Here is a 23,151-nt window from a genome sequence, read left to right as displayed (position 1 = left end):
AACCTAACTGACATAAGACAGGGAATTTTTACTAGGATTAAACGTCAAGAATTGTGAAAAACTGAGTTTAAATGTATTTGGCTAAGGTGGATGTAAACTTCTGACTTTTTCCACATTTTGTTACGTTACAGCCTCATTCTAAAATGTACTATAAAGTTTTCCCCCTCATCAATATACACACAATACCCATAATGACAGAGCAAAAACAGGTTTTTAAATCAAATCAAATCCAATTTTATTTGCCACATACACATGGTTAGCAGATGTTAATGCGAGTGTAGAGAAATGCTTGTGCTTCTAGTAATCTAGCTAACAATTCCAAAACTACTACCTTATAGACACAAGTGTAAGGGGATAAAGAATATGTACATAAAGATATATGAATGAGTGATGGTACAGAGCGGCATAGGCAAGATACAGTAGATGGTATTGAGTGCAGTATATACATGTGAGATGAGTATGTAAACAAAGTGGCTAGTGATACATGTATTACATAAAGATGCAGTAGATGATAGAGTACAGTATATACATATGAGATGAATAATGTAGGGTATGTAAACATATTAGGTAGCATTGTTTAAGTGATATATTTTACATCATTTCCCATCAATTCCCATTATTAAAGTGGCTGGAGTTGAGTCAGTGTGTTGGCAGCAGCCACTCAATGTTAGTGGTGGCTGTTTAACAGTCTGATGGCCTTGAGATAGAAGCAGTTTTTCAGTCTCTCGGTCCCAGCTTTGATGCACCTGTATTGACCTCGCCTTCTGGATGATAGCGGGGTGAACAGGCAGTGGCTCGGGTGGTTGTTGTCCTTGATGATCTTTATGGCCTTCCTGTGACATCGGGTGGTGTAGGTGTCCTGGAGGGCAGGTAGTTTGCCCCCGGTGATGCGTTGTGCAGACCTCACTACCCTCTGGAGAGCCTTACGGTTGTGGGCGGAGCAGTTGCCGTACCAGGCGGTGATACAGCCCGACAGGATGCTCTCGATTGTGCATCTGTAGAAGTTTGTGAGTGCTTTTGGTGACAAGCCGAATTTCTTCAGCCTCCTGAGGTTGAAGAGGCGCTGCTGCGCCTTCTTCACGATGCTGTCTGTGTGGGTGGACCAATTCAGTTTGTCTGTGATGTGTACCCGAGGAACTTACTACCCTCTCCACTACTGTTCCATCAATGTGGATAGGGGGGTGTTCCCTCTGCTATTTAGAGAAATGTATTATAAAAAAAACTGATATCACATTTACATGAGTATTCAGACCTTTTATTCTGTACTTTGTTGAAGCACCTTCGTCAGCGATTACAGCCTCGAGTCTTCTTGTGTATGATGCTATAAGCTTAGCCTGTATTTGGGGAGTTTCTCCCATTCTTCTCAGAAGATCCTTTCAAGCTCTGTCAGTTTGGATGGGGAGCGTCACAGCACAGCTACTATCAGGTATCTCCAGAGATGTTTGACAATTCCTTCAACTTCATGTCTTGGTTTTTGCTCTGACATGCACTGCCAATGGTGGGACCTTATATAGACAGGTGTGTGCCTTGCCAAATCATGTCCAATCAATTGAATTTACCACAGGTGGACTCCAATCTAGTTTTATAAACCTCTCAAGGATGATCAATGCAGCCCCGCAGCTCCTCGCCCAAGCCTCTCCAGGTTCTCCTTTAACCAAATCCAGATAGCAGATGTTCTGAAAGAGCTGCAAAACCTGGACCCGTACAAATCAGCTGGGCTTGACAATCTGGACCCTCTATTTCTGAAACTATCTGCCACCATTGTCGCAACCCCTATTACCAGCCTGTTCAACCTCTCTTTCATATCGTCTGAGATCCCCAAGGATTGGAAAGCTGCCGCAGTCATCCCCCTCTTCAAAGGGGGAGACACCCTGGACCCAAACTGTTACAGACCTATATCCATCCTGCCCTGCCTATCTAAGGTCTTCGAAAGCAAAGTCAACAAACAGGTCACTGACCATCTCGAATCCCACCGCACCTTCTCCGCTGTGCAATCTGGTTTCCGAGCCGGTCACGGGTGCACCTCAGCCACACTCAAGGTACTCAACGATATCATAACCGCCATCGATAAAAGACAGTACTGTGCAGCCGTCTTCATCGACCTTGCCAAGGCTTTCGACTCTGTCAATCACCATATTCTTATCGGCAGACTCAGGAGCCTCGGTTTTTCGGATGACTGCCTTGCCTGGTTCACCAATTACTTTGCAGACAGAGTTCAGTGCGTCAAATCGGAGGGCATGCTGTCTGGTCCTCTGGCAGTCTCTATGGGGGTGCCACAGGGTTCAATTCTCGGGCCGACTCTTTTCTCTGTGTATATCAATGATGTTGCTCTTGCTGCGGGCGATTCCCTGATCCACCTCTACGCAGACGACACCATTCTATATACCTTCGGCCTGTCTTTGGACACTGTGCTATCTAACCTCCAAACAAGCTTCAATGCCATACAACACTCCTTCCGTGGCCTCCAACTGCTCTTAAACGCTAGTAAAACCAAATGCATGCTTTTCAACCGGTCGCTGCCTGCACCCGCATGCCCGACTAGCATCACCACCCTGGATGGTTCCGACCTAGAATATGTGGACGTCTATAAGTAACTAGGTGTCTGGCTAGACTGCAAACTCTCCTTCCAGACTCATATCAAACATCTCCAATCGAAAATCAAATCAAGAGTCGGCTTTCTATTCCGCAACAAAGCCTCCTTCACTCACGCCGCCAAGCTTACCCTAGTAAAACTGACTATCCTACCGATCCTCGACTTCGGCGATGTCATCTACAAAATGGCTTCCAACACTCTACTCAGCAAACTGGATGCAGTCTATCACAGTGCCATCCGTTTCGTCACTAAAGCACCTTATACCACCCACCACTGCGACTTGTATGCTCTAGTCGGCTGGCCCTCGCTACATATTCGTCGCCAGACCCACTGGCTCCAGGTCATCTACAAGTCCATGCTAGGTAAAGCTCCGCCTTATCTCAGCTCACTGGTCACGATGGCAACACCCATCCGTAGCACGCGCTCCAGCAGGTGTATCTCACTGATCATCCCTAAAGCCAACACCTCATTTGGCCGCCTTTCGTTCCAGTACTCTGCTGCCTGTGACTGGAACGAATTGCAAAAATCGCTGAAGTTGGAGACTTTTATCTCCCTCACCAACTTCAAACATCAGCTATCTGAGCGGCTAACCGATCACTGCAGCTGTACATAGTCTATTGGTAAATAGCCCACCCTTTCTCACCTACCTCATCCCCATACTGTTTTTATTTATTTACTTTTCTGCTCTGTTGCACACCAATATCTCTACCTGTACATGACCATCTGATCATTCATCACTCCAGTGTTAATCTGCAAAATTGTAATTATTTGTCTACCTCCTCATGCCTTTTGCACACATTGTATATAGACTCCCCCTTTGGTTTCTACTGTGTTATTGACTTGTTAATTGTTTACTCCATGTGTAACTCTTTGTTGTCTGCTCACACTGCTATGCTTTATCTTGGCCAGGTCGCAGTTGCAAATGAGAACTTGTTCTCAACTAGCCTACCTGGTTAAATAAAGGTGAAATAAAAAATAAAATAAATGGATACAGGATGCACCTGAGCTCAATTTCAAGTCTCATAGCAAAGGGTCTGAATACCTATGTAAACCAGATATTTTGTCACTTTGTCATTATGGGGTATTGTGTATAGATTGAAGAGGAACATTTTTTGTTTCATCCATTTTAAAATCAGGCTGTGACAAAATGTGGAAAAAGTCAAGGGGTCTGAATACTTTCCGAACGCATTGTATCTGCACTAAAGCTGGGCGACGTTTGTGCAGTGTTCTCATGTAGCCTACACCTGTAGGGATATTAGTTCTGGGATTTGTCTCCCGGGAAATATCTAACAGGGGACATAAGGAGAGAGAAGACGAGAGACAACTAGCCAGTTATAGAATATTGTGTTGTAGAACAGCTAAGCTGACTAAGCATTCAGCTGAGCATTCAACTCGCAGTAGTTGATATCGTTTCCACAGCAACATGAATTTCCCTGATGTGATGAACCGTTGAAACTAAATTGCAAGCTTCTTTCGTAGCAAGGTGTTGTAGAAGGAGTGTCTTATGAAACACATTCCAGACACTAGCTCTTGCTATCTTGCCATGACTGTGTTGACAGAGACATACCAGGTAGATAGAATAGCCAGCTGCAGCTATCACCAAGCTATGCTAGCTAGCTGCTGTCAGCTTGGCTAAACACAAGGTCAGAACAGCCTTTAGCCTACACATAGAACTGAATTAGCTGACCATCTTGAGATGGTGAGTCAGTCAGGAGGGGAGAAGTCCTCAACTTCAAAACTTTGTTCTCCATAGCAAAGTTAACTTAGCTAACCTCGCTGTACTCACTACTGTTGTGACTGAATGGCAAAGACACACCCAAGAAACACCCACATGATAACTCTCATTTGCCCTCAGTCATGGCTGGTAGGATTTGTTTATGAGCATAGATGTAAAAATGAATCCAAATCAGGAAGTGCAGTCACCCTGTAAGAAGGTTCCTGGCATGTGTGGAGCCAGACAACTAAACATAAATCGAGGCAGGTGGAGGGAGGAGAGCCTGGCCCGTGGTGTTGTGCTTCGAGTTGGAGGTTCTCCCTGATAGTGTAATTCTAGGATATGAGTTATCTGGTTAGAGTATTTGTGCCTAACGTTTTGCAGTGTTCTCGCATTACTCTAGTATGGACTTCTACCACAGTTTACACAGCTCAGTCAGCAGTACCAAGAAGTGTAAACCCAGAATAGAGGGACTGAGTGAATGTGGTCTGTACACGGTAGAGGAGGGTCATTGTATTTAAAAAGGCACTGTAGAAGTACAGATTACCTGCCTTGTGATCCAGGCACACTCTTACTCTGGAAGACTGAGGGCCTGATACTTCAACTTCACAATTTGTGTGTCTGGAATGATAACTACACCAATAGCTATCACTAGAGTACTCTAAACTCCAGAACTTGATATAGTATCCTAATCTAGAATCTACATCGCCTACTGTTCTATTGATGAGAGGCCTGTAATTTTCATCATAGGTACACTTCAACTATCACACACTGTTGCTGGTATTTTGGCCCATTCTTGCTGGCCCATTCCTCCATGCATATCTCCTCTAGAGCAGTGATGTTAAGGGGCTGTTGCTGGGCAACACGGACTTTCAACTCCCTCCAAAGATTTTCTATAGGTTGAGATCTGGAGACTGGCTAGGCCACTCCGGGACCTTGAAATGCTTCTTACGAAGCCACTCCTTCGTTGCCCGGGCGATGTGTTTGGGATCATTGTCATGCTGAAAGATCCAGCCACATTTCATTTAATGCCCTTGCTGTTGGAAGGAGGTTTTCACTCAAAATCTCATGATACATAGCCCCATTCATTCTTTCCTTTACACGGATCAGTCATCCTGGTCCCTTTGCAGAAAAACAGCCCCAAAGCATGATGATTCCAACCCCATGCTTCACAGTAGGTATGGTGTTCTTTGGATGCAACTCAGCATTCTTTGTCCTCCAAACACGACGATTTGAGTTTTTACCAAAAAGTTCTATTTTGGTTTCATCTGACCATATGACATTCTCCCAATCTTCTTCTGGATCATCCAAATGCTCTCTAGAAAACTTCAGACGGGCCTGGACATGTACTGGCTTAAGCAGGGGGACACGTCTGGCACTGCAGGATTTGAGTCCCTGGCGGCGTAGTGTGTTACTGATGGTAGGCTTTGTTACTTTGGTCCCAGCTCTCTGCAGGTCATTCACTAGGTCCCCCCGTGTGGTTCTGGGATTTTTGCTCACCGTTCATGTGATCATTTTGACCACACGGGGTGAGATCTTACGTGGAGCCCCAGATCGAGGGAGATTATCAGTGGTATTGTGTCTTCCATTTCCTAATAATTGCTCCCACAGTTGATTTCTTCAAACCAAGCTGCTTACCTATTGCAGATTCAGTCTTCCCAGCCTGGTGCAGGTCTACAATTTTGTTTCTGGTGTCCTTTGACAGCTCTTTGGTCTTGGCCATAGTGGAGTTTGGAGTGTGACGGTTTGAGGTTGTGGACAGGTGTCTTTTATACTGATAACAAGTTCAAACAGGTGCCATTAATACAGGTAATGAGTGGAGGACAGAGGAGCCTCTTAAAGAAGAAGTTACAGGTCTGTGAGAGCCAGAAATCTTGCTTGTTTGTAGGTGACCAAATACTTATTTTCCACCATAATTTGTAAATAAATTCATAAAAAATCCTACAATGTGATTTTCTGGATTTTTTTTCTAATTTTGTCTGTCATAGTTGAAGTGTACCTATGATGAAAATTACAGGCCTCTCTCATCTTTTTAAGTGGGAGAACATTCACAATTGGTGGCTGACTAAATACTTTTTTGCCCCACTGTATATACTAGGCAGAGGAAAGCCCCCCCAAAATTGTCAAAGAGTCCAGTCACCGAAGTCATGGACTGTTCTCTCTGCTACCGCACGGCAAGCGGTACCGGAGCGCCAAGTCTAGGTCCAAAGGCTCCTCAAAAGCTTCTACCCCCAAGCCATAAGACTGCTGGACAATTAATCAAATGGCCACCTGGACTATTTACATTGACCCCCCCTGTTTTTACACTGCTGCTTCTCGCTGTTTATTATCAATGCATAGTCATTTTACCCCTACCTATGTACAAATTAGCTTGACTAACCTGTACCCCCGCACATTGACTCGGTACCGGTACCGGATTTCTGTGGCTAATTGAGGTAAAACAGTAATTATGCTCATAGATTATGCACATTGAAACATCCCACCCAAAGCGGGAGGTTTAAAAAAAATACTTAGTCGCCGCCAAAGTTCCCGAAGCTTGTCTTTAACTTTTAGTTTGACTTGTTTTACCTCAGTCCTCTATGCTGCAGCTGACACTGCATCACGGCCTTTATGTTCATCCATAGCATTGCTGTGCAATTGTCAGATGCAGGACTTGCAAAAAGGCACTGGAAATCCCCGTTCAAATAAAATAACACAAATAAAAGATACATTGTTCCTCAGTATGCATGTAAACCTCCAGCGGTTTATCATGACTAGAGCAGATCTGCTCCTGCAGATATGTGGAGGCTTTGACCAGCTCATGCTCTCTTAAATCCAGGAACTTCATAGTGAGGTTGGAGGCAAGTCTCGCAGACAGACACCAGACAGGACATGAGAGCTTTCTGCTTTCTAGTCCCAGTGCAGAAATCACAGGTTACATCTCCAGGTCCAGCATGACACGAGCAGCCTGGAGTCCTGTCTTCTTCAGTTTCTGCACCACCTCAGCCAACATGTTATTTTTCCTCAGAGCAGGCCTCGGAGTGAATGTCTGACTACACTGAGGGTTGCTGTCGACGGCCTTCTGTTCTTCCTGATCCCAGCAGCCCTCGATGCAGTAACTGGGTCGTTCCACAAAATGAGTGCCTTTCGATATTAGAAGTAGAAATTTCACACAAATATTGAATTTTAAAAGCATGTTATATTAAATGGAGTACCCTTTAATATGAATAAAGACATGCTAAAGTGCCAAAATTCTGCATATTTGCATGTCCCTCTGTGCATCCTCTGTGACTTCCAGGAAGATTTTAACCTACTTAACCCCATAATTTTCACCATCATTGTAAAGTTCTTTTGTTGCTTTGACAAAGTCATTTATGAAGATAATTATGCATTTCATGTTATTAGTGAAACCTGTCCCTGATTTTAAGGTCAACCCTGTTATGTGAACTAAACTCATTTTAAAATGGTGAAACTATTCCCTTAAAAAAATATTTATATATTTTAAATAGATATTGAATAGTCAAATCACAGTGTAAAAGCAAGTGAGGCATTTCCTGGTGTTTAGTGGTGGAAAACTGAGCACTTCGAGTAGAACATGTCAACCCTGTTACCCATAGATAGACAGGCTAGAAATATTTTAATTGTTTATATCTTTTTTTGTGAAGCTTATATTCAATTGCCCTTCCTTGTTGCACACAACAATATTCCATCCCCCCTGTCACAAGGGGATTCATGGCTGATTTAAGATGTCGTCAACCCTGTTATGGTCAACCCTGTTATGGTCAACCCTGTTATGGTCAACCCTGTTACGGTCAACCCTGTTACGGTCAACCCTGTTACGGTCAACCCTGTTACGGTCAACCCTGTTACGGTCAACCCTGTTACGGTCAACCCTGTTACGGTCAACCCTGTTACTTTATTTGTCCCTCTTTTTCTCTCTCTTCCTCCAACCCAACGAAATTCACAAAGAAATGTGTTATAGATCTGTCATGCTCATTGAAAGCAAGTCCAAGAAGCCGTAGATCTGTTCTGTGTGTACTATTTCTATGCACAAATGAGAAAAGGCCATAGACTCCGATCAGTTTCATTTCCTCAGACGAGAGTGTGGGAGGGGTGGAGTTAGAGGGGAAGGAGGAAGGGATATAAGTTGGAGGGGGAGAGAGAGAGAGACAAAGAGACAGACACAGAGAGGACTATGGGAGGGATCTGCCTAAGGGGTGGGTTATAGGGAAGGAGGGAGAGAGAGAGAACAGATTTAAACTATTTTAAAACCTTTATAAACCCCCTAAACAGTAGCATTACTTTAATCTATTCTACACTCTAGATAGTGGATCTTAAACACTATACATCATTATCTAAAGATTTTATAGGAAAATGAAGCAAGTTACTGAGTAGATTAGCAATGCTGTTTATTGTTTGGCAAACAGCGCCATCGAGTGGACAGTTTTTTGATCCAATCATTGTGAAAAACAAACGCACAGGAAAATGTTAAAGCATCACACACTATATGACCAAAAGCATGTGGACACCTGCCCGTTGAACCTCTCATTCCAAAACCATGGGCATTAATATGGAGTTGGTCCCCCCTTTGCTGCTATAACAGACTCCACTCTTCTGGGAAGGCTTTACACTAAATGTTGGAAGATTGCTGCAGGGACTTGCTTCCATCAAGCCACAAGAGCATTAGTGAGGTCAGGCAGTGATGTTGGGCGATTAGGCCCGACTTGCAGTCGGCGTTCCAATTCACCCCAAAGTTGTTCGATACGGTTGAGGTCAGGGCTCTGTGCAGGCCAGTCTTCCACACCGATCTCGACAAACCATTTTTGTATGGACCACGCTTTGCGCACGGGGGCATTGTCATGCTAAAACAGGAAAGGGCCTTCCCCAAAGTGTTGCCACAAAGTTGGAAGGGCAGAATCATCTAGAATGTCATTGTATGCTGCCTAGCCTGAACCATGAAAAACAGCCCCAGAACATTATTCCTCCTAAACCAAACTGTACAGTTGGCACTATGCATTTGGACAGGTAGCATTCTCCTAATATCCGGCGAACCCAGATTTGGACGTCGGACTGCCAGATGGTGTAGAGTGATTCATCACTCCAGAGAACGCCTTTCCACTGCCCCAGAGTCCAATAGCATCGAGCTTAACACCACTCCAGCCGACGCTTGGCATTGCACATGGTGATCTTAGGCTTGTGTGTGTATGTTCGGCCATGGAAACCCATTTCATGCCTCTGGAAGCTGACGTTGCTTCCAGAGGCAGTTTGGAACACTGTAGTGAGTGTTGCAACTGAGGACAGTTACGCTCGTCAACATTCGGCGGTCCTGTTCTGTGAGCTTGTGTGGCCGACCACCTCGCGGCTGAGCTGTTGTTGCTCCTAGATGTTTCTTCTTCACAATAACAGCACTTACCGTTGACTGGGGAAGCTGTAGCAGAGCAGAAATTTGATGACCTGACTTGTTGGAAAGATGGCATCCCTACGACAGTGCCATGCTGAAAGTCACTGAGCTCTTCAGTAAGGCCATTCTACTGCCAATATTTGTCTATGGAGATTGCATGGCTGTGTGCTCGATTTTATACACCCGTCAGCAATGGGTGTGGCTGAAATAGCCTAATCCACTAATTTGAAGGGGTGTCCACATACTTCTGCATATATAGTGTACGTAGGCCATCACCTCTACCAAGGCTTACACATCTCAGTATCGTACCAATACCTCCCAAACGCAGGATAGAGGGGCTGAGTGAATTTGTCTGGACTCTGTGGAGGAGGGTCATAGAAGGATGAATTTTGTAGAAGGACAGAGAACCTGCCTTGTGATCCTGGTAAACTACTACTCTGGGGCACAGAGGGCGGGCAGGGTAGCCTAGTGGTTAGAGCATTGGGCTAGTAACCGAAAGGTTGCAAGTTCAAATCCACCAGCTGACAAAGTACAAATCTGTCGTTCCGCCACCTGAACAAGGCAGTTGTTCCTAGGCCGTCATTCAAAATAAGAATTTGTTCTTAACTGACTTGCCTAGTTAAATAAAGGTTAAATAAAAAGGGCCTAAAACAGTCTTAATATTATGATTTATTAAACAATAACCACTATAAGAACTGGCACCACTAAGGCACCATAAAGTCCAGGATTTGTCACTGTGTCCGAATCCGGAGTCGTCATCTCTTCCAGTGATCTTTTTCTACGAGACTGCTATAAATACAGACTCCACCTTCCACTAACAGCATCCAGACAGTTGTTTATGCTGATCACCACTGAAACACACCAGTAGCCCAGGAGCCATCTTGTCCAACCCGTCACCTTTGACATTTGGGCCTAGGGTCACAGGCTGTCATCGTGCCCGGGGGTCCAGGTGAGGTGAGAGGGGAAGACCAGGCCCCTGTCCAAGGCGTGGCATCTCCAGCGGTCCTCGTCCCCCTCGTGAGTCAGGTACCTGCAGCCCATTCTCTTCTCAAACTCCCTCAGGTCACACCACAACTGGAAGTCCTGGGGAGTTACGGTTAGGGTTAAGATTATGGTTAAGCATTAGAAGGGTTTGGTTATGGCTAGGGTTGGTGTTGAGCCAGAATGGAGCTAGGGTTAGGGGGAAGGGGGAGAGTAGAAAAGGACAAAGAGAGAGAGAGAAAGAGGTGTGAAATGTAGAGATGGCTTGTCAATGACTGGCCATTCATAATGGGTTACAAACTGGCTACCCTTCTCACTTGTTATAGGCTAAACCCATTACCTTACAAACTGCTCTGAGATGTTTTCAGTTTGTTTAAGATGTCAGAAACAATATCATTTTTTAAATTGCGATTTATCAGGGGGTGTTGCAGCACCCCTACTTCCCACTGCTATGCTTAGCACAGTTCCTTCTCTTGCTAGAAAAAGACGTAGGCTACATGCGGCATACTGGTGCCGACAAACCTGTCATTTCTACTAACCTGTCGGACACTGCGATTCTCAGCAGTGGCCGTCAACTTGACTTTAAGCCAATCAGAGAGCACAAACCTCCATGTGGCAGGGAGACAACGGGTGACAAAAAATAAAAAGAACCTAAATTACACCAAGTGTAATCCTCTCCCTTTTCATCAGAATTGTTCTAACTAAGACAATAAAGCATTGCGTTACTTGTTGTACATCTAGCTAAGGAGTGTTGTGCTTGAATAAGTGTCTTTTTGTTCGGCTTGATAATGTGCACAAGCTCACTAACTGACTAATGCATTCACAAACACTTCATATGAATCGAATGGGTTTGTAAGTGCAGCACAATGCGCAAAACACTAAATGCCTTACTAAGCTAGCTATCTAGCAAGATGAATAATACATCATTGAATTCACTCTCCACTATCCCACTCTGCCAGTTCACATTCTAGCTAACGTTAGCTTAACAGTTAGCATCGTCATTATTTCCAGTAGCACAACATACAGTTGAAGTCGGAAGTTTACATACACTTAGGTTGGAGTCATTAAAACTAGTTTTTCAACCACTCCACAAATTTCTTGTTAATTAATAAACTATAGTTTTGGCAAGTCAGTTAGGACATCTACTTTGTGCATGACACAAGTAATTTTTCCAACAATTGTTTACAGACAGATTTCACTTATAATTCACTATCACAATTCCGGTGGGTCAGAAGTTTACATACACTTACTTGACTGTGCCTTTAAACAGCTTGGAAAATTCCAGAAAATGATGTCATGGCTTTAGAAGATTCTGGTAGGCTAATTGACATCAGTTGAGTCAATTTGGAGGTGTACCTGTGGATGTATTTCAAGGCCTACTACCTTCAAACTCAGTGCCTCCTTGCTTGACATCATGGGAAAATCAGCCAAGAACAAAAATTGCAGACCTCCACAAGCCTGGTTCATCCTTGGGAGCAGTTTCCAAACACCTGAAGGTACCACGTTCATCTGTACAATCAATAGTATAAAAGTATAAACACCATGGGACCACGCAGCCGTCATACCGGTCAGGTAGGAGAGGCGTTCTGTCTCCTAGAGATGAACATACCTTGTTCCGAAAAGTGCAACTCAATCCCAGAACAGCAGCAAAGGACCTTGTGAAGATGCTGGAGGAAACAGGTACAAAAGTATCTATATCCACAGTAAAAGGAGTCCTATATCGACATAACCTGAAAGGCCGCTCAGCAAGGAAGAAGCCACTGCTCCAAAACCGCCATAAAAAAAGCCAGACTACAGTTTGCAACTGCACATGGGGACAAAGATTGTACTTTTTGGAGAAATGTCCTCAGGTCTAATGAAACAAAAAGAGAACTGTTTGCCCATAATGACCATCATTATGTTTGGAGGAAAAAGTGGGAGGACAAGCCGAAGAACACCATCCCAACCGTGAAGCATGGGGGTGGCAGTACACTTCACAAAATAGATGGCCTCATGAGGAAGGAAAATTATGTGGATATATTGAAGCAACATCAAGACATCAGTCAGGAAGTTGAAGCTTGGTCGCAAATGGGTCTTCCAAATGGACAATGACCTCAAGCACACTTCCAAAGTTGTGGCAAAACGGCTTAAGGACAACAAAGTCAAGGTATTGGAGTGGCCATCACAAAGCCCTGACCATCACAAAGCCCTGACCTCAACCCTATAGAAGATTTGTGGGCAGAACTGAAAAAGTGTGTGCGATCAAGGAGGCCTACAAACCTGACTCAGTTTCACCCGCCCTGTCAGGAGGAATGGTGCCAAAATTCACCCAACTTATTGTGGGAAGCTTGTGGAAGGCTACCTGAAACGTTTGACCCAAGTTACACAATTTAAAGGCAATGCTACCAAATACTAATTGAGTGTATGTAAACTTCTGACCCACTGGGAATGTGATGAAAGAAATAAAAGCTGAAATACATCTCTACTATTATTCTGACATTTCACATTCTTAAAATAAAGCAGTGATCCTTACTGACCTAAGACAGGGAATTTTAAATGTAAGGAATTGTGAAAAACTGAGTTTAATTGTATTTGGCTAAGGTGTATGTAAACTTCTGACTTCAACTGTAGCTAGATTCTCCACTGACTTAAGCTGCTTCACAAAAAAAAAGAAAAGTCCATTGGGATTTAATTATAATGTTGCTAGTTATCTAGTTGTGGCCATCTGGCTCATATCAACAAGGGCTTCCTACACATTATAGCTAGCTAGCAACATAATTAGCTAATGTTAGCCAACTAGCAAGATAAGCTATCTACAGCAGGGACAAGCCAAACAAGCTACTGCCACCTTGTGGTCTGGAGTATTTTGACTATCGCGTCGGTGGTGTATCTGTGATATGTGAACAACAAAAAGTTAACTGCCAACAGGAGGTGCCAAGTACATCTCAACAGTCAATATCATTGGTGTGTCTGAGACTTAAAAGGTGTTTGTTAGGAGGAGTTGAGGTCTTTTACCTGTAACCAGGGGTGTCCCAGTGCTTTTCCCACACTGAACCTACACCTTACTGCAACCTGGAGCAGGTTGTTGATAAGACTCACCGCTAGAGAGAGAGAGCGAGAGCGAGAGCGAGAGAGAACAACCGTAATGAGAGACTGATTCTACCTCCACACAGATAAAACGTTAGGGATAAGGAAATCAAATGTTTGAATGCTGATTCATTGGTTTCTGCTCCCCGCCTTAGACAAAACACTAGGGGGAATGTTGCTTTTGAAACCCCTGATGTTAGCCCAGGGCAGGCGTTCGGTACAGACCTACCCTCCAGTGAGATGTTAGCCCAAGGCAGGCGGGGGTACAGACCTACTTAAGGGAGACACTTTTGTGAAACAACCTTCCTGGGTGAGCCACCATACCCATCAGAGAAGGGGGTTGAGGAGTCATGAAGTCAAATTGATACATACAGCCACTTCCAAAATTATTGGCATCCTTGATAAAGATAAACAAAAAATAATACAAAATACTGAGCTGTATTGGTATGCTCAGAACAATTTGAAAATGTATATTATTTTTTACTAATACAATTGCCCAGAGAAAGAGATTTTCTTTAACAAGTAATAATTGTTATATCTCAAAAAAGATAGGTCTCAAAACGATTGGCACTTCTTAAGACTCTTACAAAAATAAAATCTGCATTAACGTTCAACTTTAAGTTCATCTAAACTTAAATGAACTGTATTGTGGTCATCCATGGCTTCCGGTTTCACTGGGGTATAAAAATGAGGTAACACACATGTAAAATACATTTGTCATCCACCACCACAGAGAAAGGCAAAGACCTTCATAAATCAGATACAAAACAGATAAGAGGAAATACAGTATACCACTTACCACTGGAACAGTGGTAAACGTGCCTGGTAAAGAACGCATGTGTATCTTTTCCCCCACGCATAGTGAGGAAGATGGTTCGGGAGGCAAAGAAAAGTCCAAGGGCCACAGTTAGAGAATTCCAGAACTTGGTGGCATCTTGGGGTCACCAAGATTCCAAAACTACAAATAGACACCACCTCCATTCCAATAGGCTCTTTTGGAAGGGTTGCCAGAAAAAAAGCCTTTATTAAGAGCAATCAAAAAATATAAACACCTGGAGTTTGCTAAAAAAAAAAAAAACAGCATTGGCACTTGGATTGGAACCAGGTGCTTTGGTCAGATGAGACGACCATAGAGCTCCATGGCCACGCAAACCACTGGTGGATTCACCATTGAAAGTAATATGCATAAGCAGAAAATAACCTCATATCAGCTGTAAAATATGGTGGTGGATCACTGATGATCATTATGGGACTCTTTTGCTTGCATTGGTCCTACCAGGGGAACAAACTTACCCTCTAGTGAGATGTTAGACCAGGGCAGGCGGGGGTACATGAAGGCAGCGTTGGTGATCTGTTGTCTGATGTCCTCGTCCTCGTTGAAGGGGAATGTTCCGCTCAGGCTGACGTACAGGACCACACCCACCGCCCACATGTCCAGCGAGCGGTTGTAACCATGGCTACTGATGACCTCGGGTGCCAGGTAGGCCGGCGTGCCCACCACCGACTTGCGGAACGACTTCTCGCCGATGATGCGGGCAAAACCAAAGTCACACAGCTTTACCTGAGGGGAGAGGAGTCGCTGTAAAGTCTGCACAGACAAATTGAAGCACATGCGCGCGCGCGCACACACACACACACACTGACCTGAGGGAAAGAGTCTGGGGAGGCCAGCAGTACATTCTCAGGTTTCAGGTCACAATGAGCGATGTGTTTGAAGTGCAGGTAGCGCAGGGCCTCTAGAATCTACACACATACACACATGTCTATGAGTCAACAAAGAATTCAAAATCAACTGAATTTTACATTGACTTATACATCAAACGTATTATTAAAAAAGGCACTACTTTCCCCCTCTAGAGGCCCTATTTGAGTACTGCAGACTGTTGAAGAAATAGTCAGTGTCCTACCGCTATGTCACCAGTACCTGTGTAACCAAGAAACGTGTGGTGCGCTCTGGCAGTCGGCCCTTCTCATTGGACAGAATCATCTCCAGCATATCTCCATGGAGCTTCTCCATGACAATGAATACGTGCTCCATGGTCTCAAACATGCCCTCCAGTAGAACTATACCGAGATGGGACAGATTCTGAAAACACACACACATATTGAAAGGGGGAAACTAATATGACAACGGGGGATGTTCATTTCAAACACCGTACCTCCCTGTAACACAAACACAACATAAACAAACAAATGTAGAACCGTCACCTGTAGAATTGCCTGCTCGTTCCTCAACTGTCTCTCCTGTTTGGTAGGGAAACGGGTTTTGTCGATGACCTTGACGGCCACTGGCTGACCAGACTGTCTGTGGGTGCCTGGGGACGAGAGAGAGGACTCTCAGCTAGCCGAGTAATACAATGATAATACCCTATATGCAATCTGAATAGAAGAAGCTCATTGAGCCGAACAGGTAACGGTAGAGAAAGCATTTCTTCCAATGTAAGGTCAAACCCACCTCCATACACCACTCCAAACTGTCCTGAACCCAGCACCTCATCAGTGAAGATCTGATACACTGAGCTGACATCCTGAATGACACACACACACACATAAAAAGGCACACACAAACAAACACAAAATGCACGCAATACACACAAACAAAACAGTGTTAGTTACTCATCTCTCCATTTCAGACAATGAGACTCGAGAGCACGTACTCCATATAGATCCATCAGCCACCCACCCCACACACTTACCGGGCTTGTTCCACTCTGGGGTTCATGGTCTATAACAGAAAGAGTTCTCTCTTTATTAGAAGCACCAATAGTCAATCTCACCATTGTTAAAGAACATGACCATGGAACTAAGTCTAACATGCATGAGGATGATGCCAACTTTACTTTAAAGCCTTTATGAAAAACAATGTGAGAGACCATCCAGTGGCATGGCCCTCAGAGCACTCAGAGTTTGGCCAACTGACACAGGTGAGTTGTGGGGTCACCCACAGAACGTTCAGACAGAACCCGCAATGACCTAAACTCTCTAAATACTTGGCTCTGATGTCAGTCATTGGTCTAGCTCTGAACAATACTCTAGTATCCCAGTCCAAACATGCTACTTCTCTGACTCACCTTGTCCCCGTTTGTCCACCTGCCCACTGTTCAGCACGGGCATCAGAGCCTGGCGTACGGCGGTCTCCCAGGCCTGTCCGTCCCGGCCCGCCGACACACAGTACACCAGCGTGCCCGTCACCACTTCGAAGGAGTGGGCACTGTTGCCGGGCAACAAGGGGACAGACAACTGGGCGGGGCCTCGTACCTGCAGCACCTCAGATAGAGGAATCTCCTAGAGAGAGAGGGAGGAATGAGACAGGAAGGGAGACAGGAGAGGGTGTGGAGAAGGGAAGAAAAGAGAGGGAAAGAGTGAGAGGAAGAAAAACACATTTTGTTAATGTTCCATTTGGCCACAAGCGGTCAGTACTGTAGTGTTGAGGTGACTGACAGGGCTTGGATGGTAAATGCTAGAATGATAGATGGCTCTTTCTTCCCCATTGAACCAACCTTGTAGTACTTGGTGTTGATCTCGTTCTGGTACAGAGTGATACTCTTCCAGTCCAATATCCAGTAATGACGTTTCCTCTGACAGAAACAATGAGAAAGTATGGTGTGAGTGTTCTCTCGGTGTGTGTGTGTGTGCGCGCATGCCTGCCTGTGCGTATGTGTTCTCACCAGTGTGTCAGTGTTGGTGTGATGGAGTAGCCAACCCTCTCTCAGTACTCCACTGGCCTGTCTTTTACTGTGACGGACTGACTGGACGACCCGCATTAGAGGAATATAACTACTGAAACATGGACTGAGGGAGGGAGGGACCGATAAGGGGAGGGAGGGAAAGAAGATAACTTTTTTACAATTTCAATGAGACACTCATGTACTACATACTCAAATTATTATTATCATCATCAAAACTCAAAATGGAAACATACTGAGCTTTACATCCTATCATAGCCATTTTTTAAATTTTTTTATCTTACATGATTGGTGGCTGATGTCCCACTTTGTTCTCAGCAAATGGAACCTCGGTAGACGGCTCGTCGTCATCGTCTTCTAGTGATGTTAAACTCAAGCTCATATCCTCCTCATCATCCTCTGTGTCGTTCTTGTAGCCGAGACTGGACACTGAGTCTGAGTGACAACACTTTCTACATCAATATTAAAGCTACGAAGGCACTGTTTGTGTCAATGAGAAGTAAGGCAGTTCTACTCTTGTCAAAGCATGTACATGGAATGTATCATTTTAAGGACAATTTCACTTTTTTTTCAACCAAATCTTTATTTTTGATGTAAATGTCATAGAAGTGTCCAGACACTTTTTTTTGTGATTTCTTTCAATTGGTTTTGAGACACTTACCCCACCAGTAATATACTTCCTCATGCTTGTTCTGCAGTTGTAGAAGCACAGAAAAACCTGACCAAAGGCTCCAAAAACACTCAAATATGTCCTTTTAGTGTCCGGACATTTACATCAAAAATAGGGTTTTTAACTTTTCCATGAAGCACGTTCGACATGGACTCCATTGGTTAATAAGTTCAGTGGCCTGTCTTGCTCCGAGACGTTGTCTCTCACCTCCTTCCCCATTGGTGTTCCTCCTCTCTCCAGGACAGTCCGCGGGGACCAGGGAGCTCTCACAGCGACGATGGCAGTTCAGCTTACAGTCTGGAGAGAGAAAGAGAGAACGCGAGAGAGGGAGTGCGAGAATTAGAGAGAGAGGTGAACTTCAGTACACCAAGACGACGGACACAGAAATAACACACGTGAAATCTGACCAAGCGAATCGACATACCCTTTCCAGAAACGTACGACTAGAGAAAGCATCGTCCGCTAAAATAAATCCTGAAATCTGTCAGCTGCTCCCATAACCACACACCCTATCTGAACTATGACCCCCCCCCGACCCATCTCACCGGTGCATTGCAGGCCTTGGCGGAAGAGGCCTTTGAGGAGGTGGCGGCAGTGCTGGCACACGGTAGGCTTGGTGTAGCTGTGGATGTGGAAGGTGTGGGGCACCCTGGCCCTGCCCGTCACACCATCCTTTCCCTGGCCCACCCCCAGCCACACTGGGTGATCTGTCCATGACGGGGGTCTGGACCTGGGCTTGGACATGCTGATCTAGACGTGGAGGGGAAGAGAGCAGAGAGGAAGGAAGGGGTGAGGGAGAAGAAGAAGAAAAGAGAGGGAAAGGAAAGGAAGAACAAGAGAGAGATTTTCAGGTCCTACTGTTGCCGTTAGAACCACCCAATATTGCCCTGTAATATAGTTATAGGGGTATCCATGTGAATACACGAAGAGTGTTGCTAACATAGAATTAGAATAGAACGTATGCAGGTCTATGACATCAGCCACTCCAGTGTATGTTTTTGAACACATCCTTATTCACAATTCCTTCAGGACTATCCGTAATCATGGTAGCATCCACATGAATGTAGAAGTGTTTAGAAACGTATTCTATTCTTATTTACAAATATAAATGAATGTACCATTCATATCTATTGGGCACAAAATAATATGAAACACATCCAAAACAAACAGCAAATGCATCTTACAAGTTTGTGGAGACAAGCTTGATTTATTTATTTTTTTAACCTTTATTTAACCAGGCAAGTCAGTTAAGAACAAATTCTTATTTTCAATGACAGCCTAGGAACAGTGGGTCACTGCCTGTTCAGGAGCAGAACGACAGATTTTGTACCTTGTCAGCTCAGGGATTTGAACTTGCAACCTTTCGGTTACTAGTCCAATGCTCTAACCACTTAGGCTACCCTGCTGCCCCATGTAATGCTAGGAATATGGGACAAAATATTAAACTTTTGACTACTTTAATAATACACAACACTTTTGGTCCCCTAAAATGAAGGGACTTATTACACAAACTGCTGTAATTTCTAAACGGTTCACCCGATTTGGATGAAAATTCCCTCAAATTGAAGCTGACAGTCTGCACTTTAACGTCATGATCAATGTATCATTTCAAATCTAAAGTGCAGGAGTACAGAGCCAAACCAACAAAACATTTGTCACTGTCTCAATACTTTTGACGCTCACTGTATCTAAGCATTCTGACCTCCTCTAGACTGCCTCCCGCAGGTGTGGAGAGGGAGTGCGTCCGGGGCCTGCCAGGGGGGAACAGGGACAGGCTGGGGCCACACACACGACGCCGTGCGCGGCTACAGTCACTAGGCAACTGCAGCGCACAGCGCTTATGGAAGTCTAACCCACAACCTACGGAGAGAGTATCAGAGAGAGAGAGAGGAGACATAATTGAGACAGAATCGGACAATTGCTGAATAGATAGAGGTACAAAGATATATACGACTAAGAATTCAATACAATTCAACATTAAATAAATATTGGAGTTACAGAAAAAGTACTACTGTATCCAACACCTTACCTTCACATTTTAACCCTTGACGTATCAGTCCCCACAGCATCTCACCACAGTGGTGACAAAAGGTGGGGGTGCGATATGATTGGACAGCCAGGGTGTGTGGGCCGATCTTCATCTCCGTCACAGCAGCTGATCCTGAGTCAGATCAGAATGAGCAGATTGTGATAGACAATCTGTGATGACTGCTATGGTGTGTGGTCATCCACACCACCCCCTCCCAAAATGCAATTTTTCCCACTTGCATTACTTGACATAGATCCGGAAAAACTAGGTGTAAATCTAGTAAGTCCAGAACTGGCACAGTCCTTTAATGGGTCCTTTAGGACAACAGGGCAGATATTGTATGTTACCAGTGAGCTACAGTGGGCTCCAGGCCAGACTGAACTGGCAAGACTCATTAACCTAGGACGCTAGTGCCTCGATAAGACTGACAGCGTTATTGCATCAATGCTGTGTAATAAATGCTGCAGTTCCAACTTTTCTTTTGTGTGTGGATGTGTGTGCAATAAAAAGTTCCAACATTCACCTTTTTGCTACTAGTTCTGTCAAGTCTACGCTTACAATTTGATGCACACGTTGGATAAATCGTCTGCACCACAACACAGAACACACTGCGATTGCCTGTGCAGCGCTATGCTGCAAGGCAAACGCAGCGTTCCTTTGGAAATGAATGTACTTCTGGCGTACCCAAAGAATATTCAATGACGCTGTCGGGTCTGATCGAGGCGTTAAACTAGTAAGTAAGTCGATTCAATACGCGGTCAAAAGTAGTGCGCGATAAACAGAATAGGATGCTAGTCGGGACACAACCCCAGCCTGACCTGAGAGGATGACCTCTATGAGGTCACCGTCCAGCAGTGAATCCTGGTCTGTGAGTCTGTGGAGGTGGTGTTCTGAGCCAGGCTGGTGTCTAAACAGGAGGACCTTCTCCCCTACACCCACCACACTGCAGTCTGGAGCCTAAAATACCCAGAGATATGATCGATCAATCAATCAGTCTGGTTCTGGCTGGTTTATCATCTGGATGTGCATCATCAAAAGCATGCAGACAGACAGGCAGACAGTGGGCGTTCAGTGAGGAGAGAGACTGGTCACGGAACAATGTGAGGGATGTCAAGCGTCATTGTCGTTAGATATTCAAATGTGATGGAAACAAGTTTGAGTGTGGGTTTATTTCCAGGCTTTCTGACCGTTTGTATGTTTGCTACCAAAAACAGGCAAAGTGTAATGACCTCTGGGGGTGGGTGGTGGGGGGTGGGGGGATATCCAGATTATTCACACAGACCACATACAAGGTTCACACACTAACATTTACATTTAAGTCATTTAGCAGATGCATCTGTTACAGAGCAATTTACAATTTGCATTCATTTTAAGATTGCTAGGTGGGACAACCACATATCACAATAAATCTATTTTTCCTCCAAGTAAATATCAGCAAAGTCAGAGCTAGTAAGGAGGGATAAAGTCAAGTGCACGTGTTAGTTCACGTGAGGGGGTGAGAAGAAGGGGGGGGGGGGATTATTTAAGATGCTCTTCGAAAGAGGTCAGAGTTCAGATGTTTTCGGGAAGATGGGCAGGGACTCTGCTGTCCTAACTTCAAGGGGAAGCAGGTTCAACTATTGGGGTGCCAGGACAGAGAAGAGCTTGGATTGGGCTGAGCGGGAGCTGAGAGAACAGAGTGCTCGGTTTGGGGTGTAGGGTTTGAGCATAAACCTGAAGGTAGGGAGGGACAGTTCCTCTTTCTGCTCCATAGGCAAGTACCATGGTCAAAGACACCTACACATGCGCGCGCACACACACTTGTGTAACTAACCTTGTGGGGACACACAATTCAGTCCCATTCAAAAATCCTATTTACCCAAACCCCTAACCTGTACCCTTACCTTAAACCTAACCATAGTTTGAGCAGGTGTGTGTGTGTGTGTGTGTGTGAGTGAGAGAGAGATGCAGGAGAAGAGGTTGTGGTTGGAAAGTAAGCTGCAGACACAGCTAAACCACACAGCAGCCCCTCTAGCTGACATAGTAACAGGGCTATCTCTCACTGAGGTGTGGTAGAGACAGACACACACACACACACACACACACACACAGAGAGAGAGAAAGAGAGAGGCAGAGAAAGACATTTTAGCTACTGTGTTGCATCACACCAATAGTTAAAGGAATTGGCTAAACCATTCTAGATTGGGGGGGGGGGGGGGGGGGGGGGGTTACCTTGCGTTCTATGACCTCTGCCGCCAGTCTCTTGGCGTGGTGAAAGCTGAGCTGCCCCCTAGGCACCCATACCACCTCCCTGAAGAGGCCTAGCTGGAACTGGACCAAGGCAGGGCCGAGAGGTGCCTGGAGGGGCCCGGGGGCCGCGGGGTGGGAAGGTCGATCAGGGGTACACGGGCTGGACCGGGCCACTGACATCCTGGAGAGAGTACCTATAGGTGCAGATAGAGAGAGCGCTATAGAGAGGTATGACAGAAATAAGGAACAGAAGTACTGATGGATCATGGATGCAGAGGCAGACTAAAACTAACATTTATTCATATAGCAAATGTCCTACATACACAGCAACTGAATGTACTTCACAGGCACGGAGCTTGTCAAGACATGAACAAAATAAGAGAGCATATTGACATACTAGATTTTCTTTCCTAATTCAAATCAGACAAACATGGCTACCGAGACACGGCACAGTACTTTTGGTGAGGTAAACCCCCTTACTTGATATTTCAGAGTCCATGCAGTCTAGTTGACACCTTCCAGGCTCGGAACGCTCCATCTTAGCAGCCTGGTCTCCTGTCCTCGTTCAAAAGACACATTGACAAATGAAGTGGCTACTGTTCTCAACCTTTTCTTCAGAAGCACACTGGTGGATTTGATTTCCTCATGTGAGGCTGTAGGCTTATAACAGTGACAGGAAGCCACTGAGTAACACCCTCAGCCCAGAATATGAACACACACACACACGTCAACTTGATACTTACCAGAAGCCTGGTCCACCATTATCATTTATCCAATAAACGTCACACTGGTTTGTTGGCTTA

The 23,151-nt window shown here is 44.8% G+C and overlaps 1 protein-coding gene across 3 annotated transcripts; it reads right to left on the bottom strand.

Annotated features, from left to right (window-relative positions):
- Positions 1-8,678: 8,678 nt before the first annotated feature.
- On the bottom strand, positions 8,679-23,127 carry LOC109896909 (serine/threonine-protein kinase D3). 3 transcript variants are annotated; one of them, XM_020491359.2, is made up of 19 exons: positions 22,829-23,127; positions 22,331-22,542; positions 20,938-21,076; positions 20,120-20,251; positions 19,793-19,950; positions 18,636-18,840; positions 18,298-18,387; positions 17,705-17,855; positions 17,403-17,526; positions 17,235-17,312; positions 16,806-17,019; positions 16,431-16,459; positions 16,190-16,262; positions 15,943-16,049; positions 15,659-15,820; positions 15,379-15,477; positions 15,028-15,295; positions 13,663-13,748; positions 8,679-10,770 (listed from the first exon to the last, which is right to left on the bottom strand). In XM_020491359.2, exons 1-19 carry the CDS (start codon positions 22,884-22,886, stop codon positions 10,606-10,608), a joined length of 2,550 nt encoding a protein of 849 aa, XP_020346948.2. In that variant the 5' UTR covers positions 22,887-23,127; the 3' UTR covers positions 8,679-10,605. The 3 variants fall into 3 exon arrangements, with proteins under 3 accessions (XP_020346948.2, XP_031688039.1, XP_031688038.1); XM_031832178.1 differs by lacking the exon at positions 13,663-13,748 and having other exon boundaries at positions 10,339-10,770; XM_031832179.1 differs by lacking the exons at positions 20,938-21,076; positions 22,829-23,127 and having other exon boundaries at positions 22,331-22,442.
- Positions 23,128-23,151: the final 24 nt, after the last annotated feature.

Source organism: Oncorhynchus kisutch, linkage group LG9, assembly GCF_002021735.2.
Source record: "Oncorhynchus kisutch isolate 150728-3 linkage group LG9, Okis_V2, whole genome shotgun sequence".
NCBI lineage: Eukaryota > Metazoa > Chordata > Actinopteri > Salmoniformes > Salmonidae > Oncorhynchus > Oncorhynchus kisutch.
The sequence above is the reverse complement of the archived record's forward strand: the minus strand, read 5'-3'. Positions and strand labels throughout refer to the sequence as shown.

Coding starts and splice junctions, on each gene's coding strand:
- LOC109896909 (XM_020491359.2), bottom strand. CDS start 22,886: ATGGAGCGTTCCGAGCCTGGAAGGTGTCAACTAGACTGCATGGACTCT. Junction 17,020..17,234: donor TCAACACCAAGTACTACAAG/GTTGGTTCAATG, acceptor CTCTCTCTCTAG/GAGATTCCTCTATCTGAGGT. Junction 16,263..16,430: donor CCCAGAGTGGAACAAGCCCG/GTAAGTGTGTGG, acceptor TGTGTCATTCAG/GATGTCAGCTCAGTGTATCA.